The 16058-nt window shown below is 33.5% G+C and overlaps 1 protein-coding gene across 1 annotated transcript; it reads left to right on the top strand.

Annotated features, from left to right (window-relative positions):
• Nucleotides 1-3868: 3868 nt before the first annotated feature.
• Nucleotides 3869-13203, top strand: LOC125864077 (protein STRICTOSIDINE SYNTHASE-LIKE 4-like). Its single transcript, XM_049544020.1, has 6 exons — nt 3869-3986; nt 4130-4380; nt 10485-10591; nt 12229-12465; nt 12580-12712; nt 12795-13203. Exons 1-6 carry the CDS (start codon nt 3869-3871, stop codon nt 13071-13073), a joined length of 1125 nt encoding a protein of 374 aa, XP_049399977.1. The 3' UTR covers nt 13074-13203.
• Nucleotides 13204-16058: the final 2855 nt, after the last annotated feature.

The raw sequence follows: 16058 nt of genomic DNA, 5'->3' as shown, positions 1-16058 counted from the left end.
GTTTTATGGAATCATGGCTTGTAAAACAAAAAAAGAGGCTTGGGATAGGTTGAAAGAAGAATATCAAGGAACGCGTCATATGCAAGTGATGAACTTGAAAAGAGAGTTTGAGTCTCTAAACATGCAGGAAGATGAAACAATCAGTAAGTATGCTGATAGAATCTCCTTAATTGTTAATAATATTAGACTTCTTGGTGAAGAATTTATAGACAAACAAATAGTGGAGAAAGTTCTTATGACTCTTCATGAGAGGTTTGAATCTAATATTTCCTCTCTTGAAGAATCTAAGGATTTGGGCGAACTTTCATTAGGTGAACTAATGAGTGCTCTTCAAGTACAAGAGCAAAGAAGGACTATGAGACGAGACAAGATCATTGAAAGAGCTTTCTCTGTACAAAAGCAAAATTTTGGTAAAGGAAAACAACAATTCAGCCAAAAGAATAAGGGCAAGCATGAAAGAGGAAACAATAATGGAGATGTGAAGCAAAAGTTCCCTCCGTGCAAACATTGTAAAAGATCTACACATCTGGAGAAGTATTGTTGGTGGAGAGTCGATGTTATATGCGAGCAACTGTAAGAAGACGAGGCACATATCCAAGGTCTACAAATCAAGAGCAAATGCCTCTGGAGCTTTGCAAGCACAAGTAGTAGAAGCGGCAGATACACATAAGGAGCAACTCTTTGCAGTCTCATACTTTTCAATCAATGAATCCTCTGATTCATGGCTTCTTGATAGTTGTTGCACACATCACTTATGCAATGATGCTGAAATATTCAAATACCTTGATGATACTTACAAATCTAAAGTAAAAGTGGGAAACGGTGAGGGAGTAAAAGTCAAAGGCATAGGTACAATGTCTATCTCAACAATATCAAGTATCAAAACCAACCCTGATGTTCTGTACACACTTGATATAAGTCAAAATTTGTTGAGTGTTGAAAAAATGCTTGAAAATAATTATTCTCTATATTTTAAGAATCGTGAATGTGTTGTTTCTGACCCTTTTGGAGTAGAATTATTTTATGATAAGATGAGCAACAAAATGTTTTCATTTGATTGGGAGAAAATAATTNTTGGTGGCTCATATTCAAGCCTCATGGCATGACAATAGATGCAATCCAATTGTTTTTGCAGCTTATGAGTTGATGTTGTTGATAAGTTCACATTTGTTTCGCCTACATTGACAATTCAAAATTGAGTTTTTTAGCATAAAATATTTCTTTGGTGACTTCACTTAAAGGTGTGTAAGTTGTAGGGTAATATATTTTAGTTAATTTACCTTCATTATACTTCTCCTCTGATAAAGCTTCAAGTAGCCAACTTTTTTTCCGCTTATTCAGCTTTGGTTCTATATATCCAACTTCTGATGGCTTTGTAGAGGCAGTATATTTTTGCACCTTTCGCAATGCCCTTTCTACATCTGTCAGTATTTTACGTTTGTGTCCTATTGAATTTGTGATGTTAGCATGTTAGTGTTTTCTCACTTTGATTTGGTCTTGCTTTTAAAAATAATGATTAAATTTAGGGCACGTATTTCTGACCTATTGTTTTGACCCGTTGATTAGATTGGCAGTCCATGTTTGATAATCCTCTCTTTGAGTAATGAGTGACCTGTTTGAAAATTGTGAGTATGTAAATGCATTAGTTGTTTCAATTTTTCTCTGAAATAGTCAATCAGGTAGTAATCATGAAAGTCATACGGTCAATGTAAACACCACATATTCAAGTTATTGTACACTATATGTAATAATTTTAAGGACATCTTCATTATGGTCCGCCATCACAATCTTTTTACTAAAATTTGATTTACGTGTGTGTGCAAGTGTGACTGGGTTATTTTTTTTAGGAGTATTGATGTACATTTTTAGTCTAGGGCAAGTCTATACATCAGCATCTATATGCTAGTGAGTCCTGATCAACCGACAATCAAAGCATTGGTGGTTTATTTTGTTGGACATCTTCAACTAAGGTCCTCTTTGTAGCATATACTTATTGAATTTTCATCTTCATCTTATTTAATGGGTGTGCATCCCGTAAGCTTGTGGGCAGAGTCTTTTGTAACCCTTTCCTTAGTTTACCAGGTTGAAGCAAATAGTAGTAATAGTCAACAACTTCCTCGCGAGCATAGTGGTTATTATTCAAGTATGGTTTTACTATGTCATGGGGGTTAGGGAGATGGGTTGTCGGGTTTCCTATTTTTGTTACCACCATGTATGACTGTCATATACTTCTTTTGTATAATTCGGCCATATTTCTTTCAAAGTAGCGGAGTTTGGGAGGGAATTCTAAATTATAAAACGCCTGCAGGTTAGCCGAACAAATCTCAGCATGAGTGTACCAAATCAGAGATTATTGAGAGATGTTCACAAAGGCAGAGTAGTAAGAACATTGAACAATGGTAAAAATGAATGATTTGTTACTCACAATTTGTAGTTTGGATTAGCAATTCTCCCAAACAATTCAGAAATTTATGCAGATGTCTCCATTCAGTAAAGTCGTACAGATAGTAGTATTGTAATGGCGCGGCAAGATCTTAGCAATTTCTCAAAGTTTTTTCTGTTCATTTTAGTTTGATGTGCATTGGCATTGGGCGTTTGTTTTAAAGGTATCCTCGGCGAACGGGTGGAATTGCTTCAATTGGCCTCTTTTGGGTGTGGTTGTAACTTTTCTGGAGGTTGTAACTCTTCTGGATGGGCGTGATGCTCCAGAGGTGCCATTGACATCGACGTTCGATATCTTACAACTGTACTGTCGAATTAGTGGAATAATTAAATCCCTATTTTACATGTTGCTTATTATTTACCGTAGTAGTATGTTTAAAGTGTATTGATTTGCTTATTGACTTTTAGGAGGTTTCTTGTTGTTTGTAAATTTGAAAGTGTAGTGAGGATGTTATTATTTAAAAAATGTTTTCGGTGATGGGTCTTCCCTGGGGTTAGTGTATTTTCATGTTTTGTTTTTTTAAATGTAAATTTGAAGTTTCTTAGTATTTGGTTTGTTGCGTTAGTCGTTAAAGTCGTAAGAGGAAACATTACTCGCGTAAGAGTTATTCGTGTTTGTATCAATATTTCTCGGTCTAGGACATTGTCTTTACTTTAACGAATTTCTCGTGCAATGGTAGATGTGTTAGTTATAATGGATATTTTAGGCTTTATATTCAATGTTTCTAAGTAATACTACTTTACGGTTGGTTAATTGAGTATTTTTATTCAATGGTTTAATCGTTTTAAATGTGATGAATATACGTTATTTTCTGGGTGGAGAGAGGGGGGGGGTAGATAGGATATTATAAACAACAGCCTAAGCGATTTAGATTTGAATTATTAAGGTGCTATTATTTGCATAGTTCACACTTAATTAGGTAATAATAAACATATATATATTAGTTAAAGCAGCCGATGAAGCCATTAAAATACAGACATTACTAACATACAGACATTATGCTCGGTAACACTATCAACGAAGTCATCTATTATGACTCGACTTTTGTGAACTTAGTTTTAATTTGGAGATGTTCATTGTTGATTTTCTTGCTCCTGCTTGTTGTTGGCATAACGGATCGTACTTCTTCCACTATGTTTGGTGCTTCTTCTCCAACAACATGTATTTGTTGCATATTGTATTTCTTGCCCCTCTTTGTTCGCAGCCTTACGGATTGTACTTCCGCCACTATGTTTGGTGCTTCATCTTCAAGGACATGTAGCGCATTGGATTTCTTAGACCTCTTCCTTCGCGGCCTCACATGTTGTGGTTCTTCCACTATGATTGGTGATTCATCTTCAAGAACATGTCTTTCTAACGCAGTGGATTTCTTNAGATATTCTAAACAAGTTCAAAATGTAAGATTGCAAACTTGTGAGTACTCCAATGTCTACTAGTGTGAAGCTTGGCAAGGATGCAGATTCCGAAAAAGTGGATGATAGTATGTATAGAAGCTTAATTGAAAGTCTTCTATATCTAACCGCAAGTAGACCTTCTATTTGCTGTAAGTTTGCTCTCTAGGTTCATGCATTGACCTAGAGACATACACTTCACAACGGCTAAAAGAGTGTTAAGGTCTATTAAAGGAACCAACAAGTTTGGAACTTTTTTTCCAACATCTGCCGAAGTAACTATGAACCTGGTTAGGTACTCTAATAGTGATTAGGGTGGCGGAGTTGATGATTCCAGAAGCACTGGATATCTTTTCTGTTTGGGGACAAGTTGTTTTAGTTGGAGCTCTAGGAAACAAGAAACTACAGCTCAATCAACAACATAAGTTAGAGTACATAGTTGTTGCATCTGCTGTGAATCAAACTATCTGGCTAAGGAAGATATTGAAGGACTTAGGCCATGGACAAACAGAAGCTACCAAGATCATGTGTGACAAAAGTTCAACAGTTTCAATCTAAAAAAAATCTAGTGTTTCATGTTCGAACTAAGCATATCAAGACCAGGTTTCATTTTATTAGGGAAGTCCAACAATCTAATGAAGTGTTGCTTGTTCATTGTTCATCTGAGAACCAGCGAGCTAACATTTTCACTAAGTCATTGTCAAAGGAAAGGTTTGAAGATCTGAGGCAGAGAATTGGTGTTTGTCACAAAATGCCAAGGAGGAGTGTTAGACAATTGACATTTTTTCCAGCTTATTATTTTTACTGTTTTTTACTTATTTCAGTTTACTGCTTCCTATTTTCTAGCTAGACGTAGGCAACTTTAGTTGCTTAACTTTCTGAAGTTAGTGGTCACTTTTATGACTGTTAGTGGTCACTTTTATGGCTGTTAGTGGTCACTTTTATGGCTGTTAGTGGCACATGTTCTTATTCAGTTTTAACATCCACTCTATAAGTGGCTACTAGATAGGAAATGGTTAGGTTTTTTCCTTGTATAAATTCAGTATTTTTGAAAATTAATATATAGTTGAAATTTCATAAGTTCACTCTACTTTTATTCTTCAAATCATTTTCTTGAGTGTTTTTGTTTTAACAAAACAATCGTTGAAAATTAAATACAAAGGTGTTTTTCAAAACAATTTGTCTACACCAGGGATCAACATTGAATCCCCTACTTACTTATGGATAAGTTGATCATCAAAATACAAGATGAGATATCATGATAAGTGCTATTTGCTGACGATATTGTATTGATTGATGGAAATTATAAGTTAAGTGTCAATCAAATGCTTGAGTTGTGGAACATTACTTTAGAAAGTAAGGATTTTTGGATTAGTAGAAGTAAGATCGAATATCTACATTGAAAATTTGAAATTTAGTCAGCATGAGAAAAGCGAAGTTGAGGTGAGACTAAAAGGGATTGTGGTGTTGAAATACAAATTATTTAGACACTAGGCTCGTTATAATTATAAGAGAATGAAATTATAGATGAAGATGTTACTCATATACTTCAAAGAAGAAGTGCTTCCGGGGTGTTAAGTGATGGAAGGATGCCTAGCAAAGTGACAGGTAAGTTCTACAAAATGTTATAAATCCGGCAAAGTTATATGCTAGTGAATGTTGGACTGTTAAAGTTCAATATATATGCATGATGAGTGTTGCGGATATGCAGATACTAAGATGGATGTGCGGTAATAATTCTTTTTCTTTTTTTAATATAGGATAAAAAAGTGACCTAATTCACTAGAAGGTACAGATAACACACATTGAGGATATATAAATTAGGGATGGTCATTTGAGATGGTTTAGTCATGTCTTGCGTCGACCTACAAATGCATGTGTCTGTAGTTGTGATATTATGATGAATGAAGGTGTTAAAGAAGAACATGTTACCTCAAAGCCTACAATTTCTCGGAATCAATATAGACTTAGCTAAAGGTAGGACACATTTGCAAACTTTGTTGATGCTGATGAATTCTGTAGTTGATGTTTGAGTCTTGGAGAAATTACTTGATCTGTTTGCAGTATCGCATCAATGGAATCAGTTACACATAATTTGTTTCTTTAGTGACTGTATCTTTTCAGTCTCAAGACGAAGATATATGTAATCAGTATGTAAGATAAGACAGATACAGGCCCTTGTTGTTTGGTTGTAATGCAATTGTTCATAATTCAGCAGGTGCTGCTCAAATTTCATTGTATTTGCAGTAGCAATTGCTGCTCATTAATGTTAATTTTATATAACAAATAATCTCGCTTGCAATCAGAGGAAAAATATGATACTAGAGAAACAGAGTTCTGATAGTTGTAGATTAGCATATATAATCAAACTCCAATTCCTCTGCAAGTGGTTAATAAGATCGTAAATGAATGATTTGATTGAATATATTGTTCGTGATTGCTATTGCATTGTGTTATAGTGAATTTCAGATAGAGTTACACTTGTAGGTTAGGATTGTAGTAATATAGGAACTACATTAGTAAGCTTCTAACCTACAAATATACATGATTGTATAGATTGAAGAACTATACTTCTACACCGCGCACCTTTATTAATTGGTAATGGCATTCAAGTGAAAAGTGACACAGAGAAATGCAGTTTCACTACATGGGATAGTCATATCGGTATTCCTCCTCTGCATGCCTTAACAAGTCTTGAAACGAAGGATGCTTCAAGCAAGAGACGGGAACCACAAATATCTATGCTTATTATTATGGTTCTCTCCAACATTTGAGCATGATGAAAGATTGTCTTGAGCTAATTCCTCATGATTGATGAACTTCTCTTTAACTTTTAGCTGCAAGAAATTGGAAACACCTCCAAGTGAAGTGTAATCTGATCATTGTTCTCTATGTTAATGGCTACAACTTTTTAAAATTACCATAATTTTATTTCTTAACTCTTCCAAATAGATCATTGTTCTCTATTGCATTTTCTTGACCATTTGCCTAAAGACAAGTGTATTTTTCTAAAAAAATAATAAAATGATAAGACACAATTGTGTTATTTCGAATAGATCAATATATATATATATATCTCATGATCTTGATATTTCCATCATAGCCTTGCAAATCTTTCTACTAAATCTTTAGACACTTCTTCGAAAAATAACATACCTTCTAATTAAGAAGAGAATGAAAGAGACATCAATATTCTCTTTGCATAACTAAAGTAGAAACACTATGTTTGCTAATTATATATATAATATTTTTTGATTTGATAATGACGGGTAGTTTTGACTTACAAAAAATAAAGAAACTAAAAGTACAAGGAGAGCATCTGAATTTGTAAAAATAAAGATACTATTTGCTAATATAGTAAAAGAATTATAATTTCATCGATAGTTCCACATAAACATTGTATACCTTCAAATCAATCAATATGGTGTGAATGTGTTTCGCTCTAACAAGGAAACTTATCACGCACAATTCTTATTCTAACTTCTAACAGTTGCGCATGCTTCCCTTACTATTTTTTTTTCTGCATAGCAAAGAAGAAAACCAAAATGATTATATTACAGAAAAATTGCTAAAAAATATTCAGATGTAAACCCTTTCTCCCTTTTTATACTTTTTTTTGGTTGGTATTTCTTTTTTGAATTTTAATTACTTATTGACCTTTTGAATTTTCCAGATTATAGACATAGAGGTTAACTAACGTAAGTTTAGTTAATGCAATAATAGTTTATGAAGGATTAATTTTTTTTAAGAAAGCCAAAGGTCTTATTTGAAGCATTATTAAGGGCCCATATGAACCGGTTTCATATTTACTGCCATCTAAATGACTATCACTTTTTTTTTCTTCTTATTTACTACGTTTTCTTAATTCTTTGAAATTTGTTTTAAGATTTTTTAAATTCTTTGTAGAATGTATATATATATACTAGATTCACTGCATGTGCGTTGCACGTGGTTGGCTAGTCTCGTGATGTGTTCAACTGTGAAGCATTAAAGCATGAATACTCGTTTTGTTCCATATATGGAATATGTCTTTAAGGTATTTCTTGGTATGGATGTTTCTTAGTTACTAAATATTAGTTCATGCCTACAATTGGGCAGCATTAAAGCATACACACTCTATTTGTTCAATATATGGCATAGGTCTTAAGAGATTTGTTTGTATGGATGTTCGTTAGCTACCAGATATTTGTTTTGAAATAATACTCCATTTATGAAAATTGTCTTGACTTTATTAGATGCATTTAATGGTGTGGAAGTTCAAATGAATAAGCGGATATGTAATACTGCTCGAAGCTACAATTGGTTGTGTTTATGACATTGTTCTAAAATAGAGGATACCTTCCAGGAGTTTGAAGTCATTTGTATCCTAACTATCAATATCAAATTTTTCACAATAGTTGTATTTGCTTCAGAAGTTGCATTTTGATGGTTAGCTCGTTTCTTTTTCAACAGAACCTATAAATATGACCAAAGACATTTTCATTAGCTACATGTAATAAGTTATTTTTGTTCCAACTTGATTACGCTACTAAAGATTAAAAGCGTCGCTAACCTAATACTTCCTTGTATACGATATTTCTTGCATATGTCCCTGTCCCCTTATCTGGTTGTTCAGTCATAACCAATACCTTTGTAGTTGCCATTGAGATTCCTCTTGATAAAGCTACATATAGTTGCCCATGGGAGAAAACATGTTGGGGAAGATATAATCCCACATTAGGTATCGTTTGACCTTGAGCCTTATTTATTGTCATGGCAAAACATAGACGTATTGGAAATTGCTTCCGAATAAATTTAAAAGGATATCCTTCATTCTCAGGCGGCGATAATTGGATTCTTGGTATAAACACCTGTTTTGTTGCAAATTCTCCTGTAGTTATTTCTGCATGCACGACATTGTTATCAAAGCCTCTACAAATCAATCGTGTCCCATTGCATAAACCATTTGATGGGTCTAAATTGCGCAGCATCATGATAGGCGCATTCTCTTTTAACACCAACCTAATATGTTGAATTTAAAGATACATATGATGTTATGTATTTTACCACACCTTTGTTGTTGATCTGGTACATGAATTCAAAGTAATATAATAATTAAAATGTTAACGACAGATTGAGTATATTGATGTACCTATGTGGCGGCAGACCATTTGGAGTTAATGTATTTAGGTATTCTTCTTGATAGTAATTATTGGTATCATCTTCTGCCGAATCGAAACTGATATATGTTCTGGTTTCTCCTGGGAATCGAGTAATCATCATTTCATTTATATTATCTACAAATTCNAAATTTGTTTTAAGATTTTTTAAATTCTTTGTAGAATGTATATATATATTGCACACAAATGTTTTAGAAATAATGAAAGCTTGAAGTGCAAAATGAACGTTCAATATTTGATAGACAAAATGGTGTTTTAAATTTCAATTTTGTGGCTTCCCATTTATAAATAATAATAATAATAATAATAATAATAATAATAATAATAATAATAATAATAATAATAAATAAAAAAATAAAATATATATATAATAGTATAATAATATGATATGATTACTATTTGATGTTTTATTAATTAAATGTTTTATAACTTTTTTTAATTAGCATAGGGGTAATATGGTAATTCAACTTTGCATATTAGAGCTTTCCACTTATAATAATACTAGATATGGGACCCCGTGCCAGCACGGGGCCCAATATATGTTACTGTTTCTGTTTCAATTTCAATTTATGTGATACATGCATATGAAATTTGAACTTGATCAATTTTTTAGTATGTTTTTATATATTTTAAGTTGCTAATTATTTTTATTTAGAGTATGTTTTACGTAAATATATTATAAATCACAATAATTAACAAGTTAATATAAAAAAAAAAACTTATAAAAAATTCATTGACTTTTGAAATTTCATTTGTATCACACAAATCAGGACAAAACGAGTAATATATATGAAAATTACATAAAATGTATTATAACTCACAATAATTAGCAACTTAAAATATCTATATATTTATATTTCTCCCAATTTATGTGGTATAGATGAAATTTTGAAAGTTAACAAAAACTTTTTATATGTTTTCAAATATTTTAAGCTATTAATTATTATGATTGATAATACTTTTTACATAAAAAATTTATTTATATAAAGTATAAAAGTAAAAAGTTAAAAAAAAAGGAAACATAAATGTCAACACGAGTCCAATCTATGTTAATTTTTATGTTTTAATTATTGTAATACCGATTGAATTTGGAGAGCCAACTAAATTTTTTTAAAGGATTTTTTTTATAAATTTGAAGTTGTTAATTATTATAATTTATAATATTTTTATTTATTTTAAACCAATCTATGTTTCTCTCTGTCTCAATTACATGACACATATGGAATTTGGAGAGTCAACTAAAATTTTAAAATATGTTAAGTTGTTAATTATTATACCTTATAGTACTATTACGTGATTTTCAAATAAAATATGTAATTTTTTTATTTCAATTTATGTGTCATTGATATAATTACATATATTAAGTAATAAAGAATTAATGTCTAAATTATGTGACACCTATGAATTTTGGAGTGTAAATCAAATTAGTTATATGATTTTNATGCTCAAGAGGTAAATCATACACTTGTCTACACATGATTAATTAACAAGTTTTATGTAATACCAACAATTAATGTGTATGATGTGCAGGGACTACTTAAGGTTACAGAAGATGGTGTAACTGTTCTTGCTTCACATGTCAATGGTCAAAAAATAAGGTAACTAAGATTTCATCTTCTTCTACACCACAAAAGCAATGAGTTTATAGACCAAACTTTTTTCTTTAAAATTTATTGGAGAGAGAATGAGGAATTGGGTGGGGGATTGTTTATCACAAACCACTACATATCAATTTGATCTTGCCTGGTTGTTTCCGATAGATCCTCCATACAATAGGAAAAAAAGAAGAAGTAAAATTGAAGAATGGTACCAACAAAATATGATAGATAAACAACAAGATACAAATAAAATGAATCAACAAATAGTATTACACATGAAAGAAAAAGAAACAAAATGTGACAATACTTAGCTATCTACTAACCTTCTAATCTAATCTTCCACCTCTACATCTCGTCTTATTTAGTCTTATGTCCTCAGTAAGTTGAAATTGTGTCATATTTTGTATAATCAACCCTCCCTAGTTCTTTTTCGACCAATCTTTACATCTACCACTCCTGTTACGGTCAAACTTCTCATATCCACACACCTCCTCTTTACATACCGAACTATCTTAGTCTTGATTTCCTCATCTTGTTTGCCAAGGCACCTTCCCCTATACAACTTTGTTTTTAATGATACCGCTCCTTGTTCATTTAAGCGTGAATCTTCATCTCCACTAAATTCATCTTTTAAATGTGGGCATTCTTACCAACACTGTGCCACATACAACAAAGCCAGTCTGACCACCACTTTAAAGAATTTACCTTTAACCCTAGGCAATACATTCTTATCGTGCCAAGCTTCATTTTATCCATCCCGCTCCAATACTATTTATGACATTATCATCAAGTTCTCCATCTCCTTGAATTATGGACCGAAGATACTAGAAACTTCTTTTATAGGGTATGACTTCAGCTTATTTTACAAGGACCATGGACTTTTTTTTCCAATTCATACCATTCTTTTAAAATCAAGTACCATTCTATAACATAGAGCCAATAAAGAAGTTTGGGGAGATTGATTCAATAACAAAGTTTATTGTGAGTTATGTTGTAAAATTCGGACCTAACTACTTAAATAATCGGTGATGAGAACAACAACGACATAACTTATATAAATTCCAACCACCAGAAGAAACTAGACAAATGTTTCAAGTAAAAGAACATTTATACTTATTCCCTACCACATTGAGGAAACTTGTAAGAGGCCAATCTTGCCCAGCTTTCTGACTCTAAAGTTGCATTGTCAAAACGAAATGAACGATGCCTAACGAGCAAGGAGGAATCAATTCTCAATATCACTACATGATTTTTGTGCAATTTCGTTATAAAATGAACATATAATATGCTCTGTGTCGTGTATATCTCTTCAATAAATATAACCTAAGGTTCCAACTGCTGTTACAGTATGAAATGGGTGGATATTTAGGCAAAGGTAATTTTCTAATACCCTCCTCCCAACCAATTTGAATACTAGGTCTTTGTCTAGCAGAAGTTGAACTTGTGAAGTGTCCCTAACCCACACATGCGCGCTGTGTTGTTTCCTTACCAATGAACCAAATGCATAGTTGGGATGGTTTATATGATGCTGTTAGCAGAAAAATTACAAAAAAAATCTCTGGATTCTTATGTCCATGTCACTTGTCTTGTGGCATAAAGGTGTATTTAAAATCATTAAAGTTAAAGAGTGTGTACAGATTAGCAGATGATGTGGTGGAAGCATCAGATGGGAGTGTATACTTCAGTGTGGCAAGCACTAAATTTGGACTCCACGAATGGTTCCTTGACGTGCTTGAGGCCAAGCCCCATGGTCAGCTTCTCAAATATAGCCCTTCGCTGAACCAGACATCTGTAATTCTTGATAACTTGGGCTTTGCAAATGGGGTGGCTCTCTCTGCAGATCAAGATTACTTAGTAGTTTGTGAATCGTGGAAGTAAGTGTTTTCAAATTTGCAATCCATTCACTAGCACAGTTTCTTCATTAACACATTCTTTTGGCAATTCCAATCCGAGTTGTATTCAACATACTTTCTTTCCTTAATAATCAGATTTAGGTGCCTCAAATATTGGTTGAAAGGAGAAATGAAAGGACAAACAGACATGTTCATTGATAATCTCGTTGGTGCACCAGATAACATCAAGCTTGCGCCAGATGGTTCGTTCTGGATTGCTCTAATACAGGTAAGCTATAACCCACCGTTATGAATGTGAAGTTAATTAAGAGGCAAGGTTTAAAGAAAATGCATCTGTTTCTCTGGTACAGGTAACAGCTCCAGGGCTAAATTTCATACACAAGTCGATCGCTTCAAAACATTTGGTGGCAAGTTTCCCCAAATTGATGAAGTGGGTGATAGGAGCATACCACAAAGCTATGGTAGTGAATGTTGCAGCTGATGGAAAGATAACCAAAGGCTTTGATGATCCAACTGGAAAGGTCATGTCATTTGTGACATCTGTGTTGGAGTATGATGATCATCTGTATTTAGGAAGTCTCAATTGTGATTTCATAGGAAACTTACCACTCACAACCTCAACTACCTAGCCATCTAACTTTATTTCTATAATGTATGCCTAGCAAACATCATACTTAAAATAATACAACCACAACTGATTGGAACATATTCACGAGGAGTCCAGCATCACCTATTGTTGGTAAGAGCCCAATAATCAGGCCTTGTGTGTGTGCAATTTCCTTTTGTCTACTAGTAAAGATAAACAGGACCCAAAATGCAAGAGAAAAAATGATTCCAAACTGTTGCATTTAAACAATTTGGGATTCCATCAACTTCAACGCCAGCCGTAACAACATAATCCTAAAATATTTTGTGCAATGACAATTAGTCATGCTCATTGATCTTCTTTCCCAACAACACCAACCTGCCAAAGACTACAACATATAATGCATTCAAGCTGTGAACCCAATGCAGTTATAATCCAGAAAAAACACTACAAAAGGCAAATCAATAACAGTGAACATTATTGACCAATCTCCCTTTTATAAACAGCAGAAATATGCAAATTTCTAATGAAGGAGAGTAACACTTCCATACTCGCATACTTGCTAATGAGGCAAAGAGGTTATGCAACTTGTTAATACTCCTAAATGTTAGGATCGAAATAATTAGGTGTCATGTGAAAGCTAGCAAAGCAAACCTCGAAAGACCACGAATAAGAAGACAAACGAGAAATATACCAAAAGGACACAAAGATTTAACGTGGTTCGGTCAATCGACCTATGTCCACAAAGGAGAGTACAAAATATAGAAATAACCTCAACCAATTCACTCGGAATACATGGGAGGTGCAAACAAGTGATAACATATCACTACATGTTGTAGAGTAAACTACATATGTGGTTATGAGGTTTTAATTATCAGGATACTGTTCAGGTGCATGCAGATTGCTAGGGCATTCAATCATTGATAACAAGTTGTTAACTGTCCACATCTGATGTTAATAGTCATGAATTTAATCTTGTATTTAATTAGTCATAAAGACTTGCTTTGTACTAACTATGTATAAACAAATATGCTTTGACTTAAAGATACAAATATCATCTTTCAATGCCTCAAAGATTTCACTTATATGTCAGCTATTTGCACGTTTCTGAATGTGCCTATCTTAGATGGTTCAGTCTCAAATGGCTTGTCTTAGATTGCTCTGCAGGGAAAGAAAAGAGTAGTGCTAGACACCATCCCTAATTCCTGAAAATATTGCATTATTCTAACAATCAGTGAAACTAAATAAGAACTTCCAATCAAAAGAAAATTAGCATATTCTTGAAATAGAGAAACACAGTTCAGATTTTAGGTTAACATAATCAAACTCCAGTTCCTCTTGTAAAGATATGGAACATGGGTCTAACTCAACCCCAAAAGCTAGCTCATGGGGAAAGATTGTTCAAGTTTACATAAGGAGACCACCAGTCTATTGTTGAAGTGTGTGACCATCTCATCTAAAAACTTAAGTTGTTAGAGAGAACACACTTTTATTAGTTAATGATATTCCCAACACCCCCCTTATGTGCGGGCCTGATAATGGGTCAAGTACGTAGAAATTCTTTTTTTGTTTGGGTGGCGGTGACCATCTCATCTAACAACTTAAGCTTTTAAATGAGATGATCACACAGTTCAACACTTCTTGCAAGTGTCACAGCTTATATGGATTGGCCCGTCAAATGTCACAGCCTATATGGATTGGCCCATCAAATGTCACAGCCTATATGGATTGGCCCGAATGGGGTGGCCAGCCCATATTGACAGCTCTAATCTTAGATGGTCCAGTCTCGAATGGCTTATCTTAGATAGCTCTCCAGGGAAGAAAGAGTAGTACTAGACGCCATCCCTAAGTCATGAAAATATTGCATTATTCTAACAATCAGTACTGAAACTAAATAAGAACTTCCAATAAAAAGAAAATTAACATATTCTTAAAATAGAGAAACACAGTTCAGGTTTTAGGTTAACATAATCAAACTCCAGTTCCTCTTGTGAAAATATGGAACTTGTGCTTGAATCAACCCCAAAAGCTAGCTCATGAGAGGAGGATTGCCCAAGTCCATATAAGGAGATCACCAGTCCATCGTTGAAGTGTGTAACCATCTCATCAAAAACCTTAAGATGTTAGAGATAACACACTTTTATTAGTTAATGATATTTCCAACACACACCCTTACGTGCGGGCCTAATTATGGGTCAAGTACGTGAAAATTCTTTTTTAATTTGGGTGACAATGAGATTCGATCACAGGCACCTCATCTAACAACTTAAGTTTTTAAATAAGATGATCACACACTTCAAGACTACTTGCAAGTGGCTAATAATTAGTGTTTGTGAGAGGCTATTGTATGTCGTATTTGTGCTCTTCCTAGTGACTAGTATGGTTTATATGCTCCTGAAATGAAGAAACAGAATCTCCACACTGCCTTGGTGTTATAACAATTGTCCATGCAAGGAAATTATGCAACTAAGTGAGTAGTGTCGAACAAGTATGGTAAAATTGTTGGATAAGAAACAGTAGAAAATCCAGCTTTATATATATCATGTCATATGACAGAATCTGTTCTTCTTAACAATAGGGAATTGAGCTTCACGAGATGCGGAATTGGATCAATAGCTACACTAGCTAATAAGTTTCAACAATATACATGTTGGTAAAGATTGAAGAGCTAGAATTGTACATGTTTATTAATTGGTAATGAAATGACATTCAAGTGATCAGAAGTGACACAGAGAAATGTTGTCTCACTAGCAGGGAATAGTAAGGCCCCCCGTTGGACTAAAATTCACTTTAACGAAACATGACAGTGGACTCGATTGCTTAATATTATCATGCCAGATAGCTCTGTTTGCACCCCAACTTGATGCTGTAAAGATAGAAGAATTTTCTTCTGATTAGACAATACATTTACAGCATGGCACATAGTTTCCATCTCAATTATTGTTTTTCTATTTGATAATTTATTGTTTTTGTTACTCTTACCTTTTCAGTCTTCAGACTGAAAACAACTTTACTATAATGAGGCATA

This window comes from Solanum stenotomum, chromosome 5, assembly GCF_019186545.1.
Source record: "Solanum stenotomum isolate F172 chromosome 5, ASM1918654v1, whole genome shotgun sequence".
Lineage (NCBI taxonomy): Eukaryota > Viridiplantae > Streptophyta > Magnoliopsida > Solanales > Solanaceae > Solanum > Solanum stenotomum.
The sequence above is the reverse complement of the archived record's forward strand: the minus strand, read 5'-3'. Positions and strand labels throughout refer to the sequence as shown.

Bases quoted from the DNA above. Each gene is read 5' to 3' on its own strand.
- LOC125864077 (XM_049544020.1), top strand. From the start codon at position 3,869: ATGTCTACTAGTGTGAAGCTTGGCAAGGATGCAGATTCCGAAAAAGTG. The intron at 12,466-12,579 runs GTAAGTGTTTTC...CTTAATAATCAG, and splicing joins GTAGTTTGTGAATCGTGGAA to ATTTAGGTGCCTCAAATATT. The intron at 12,713-12,794 runs GTAAGCTATAAC...TCTCTGGTACAG, and splicing joins TCTGGATTGCTCTAATACAG to GTAACAGCTCCAGGGCTAAA.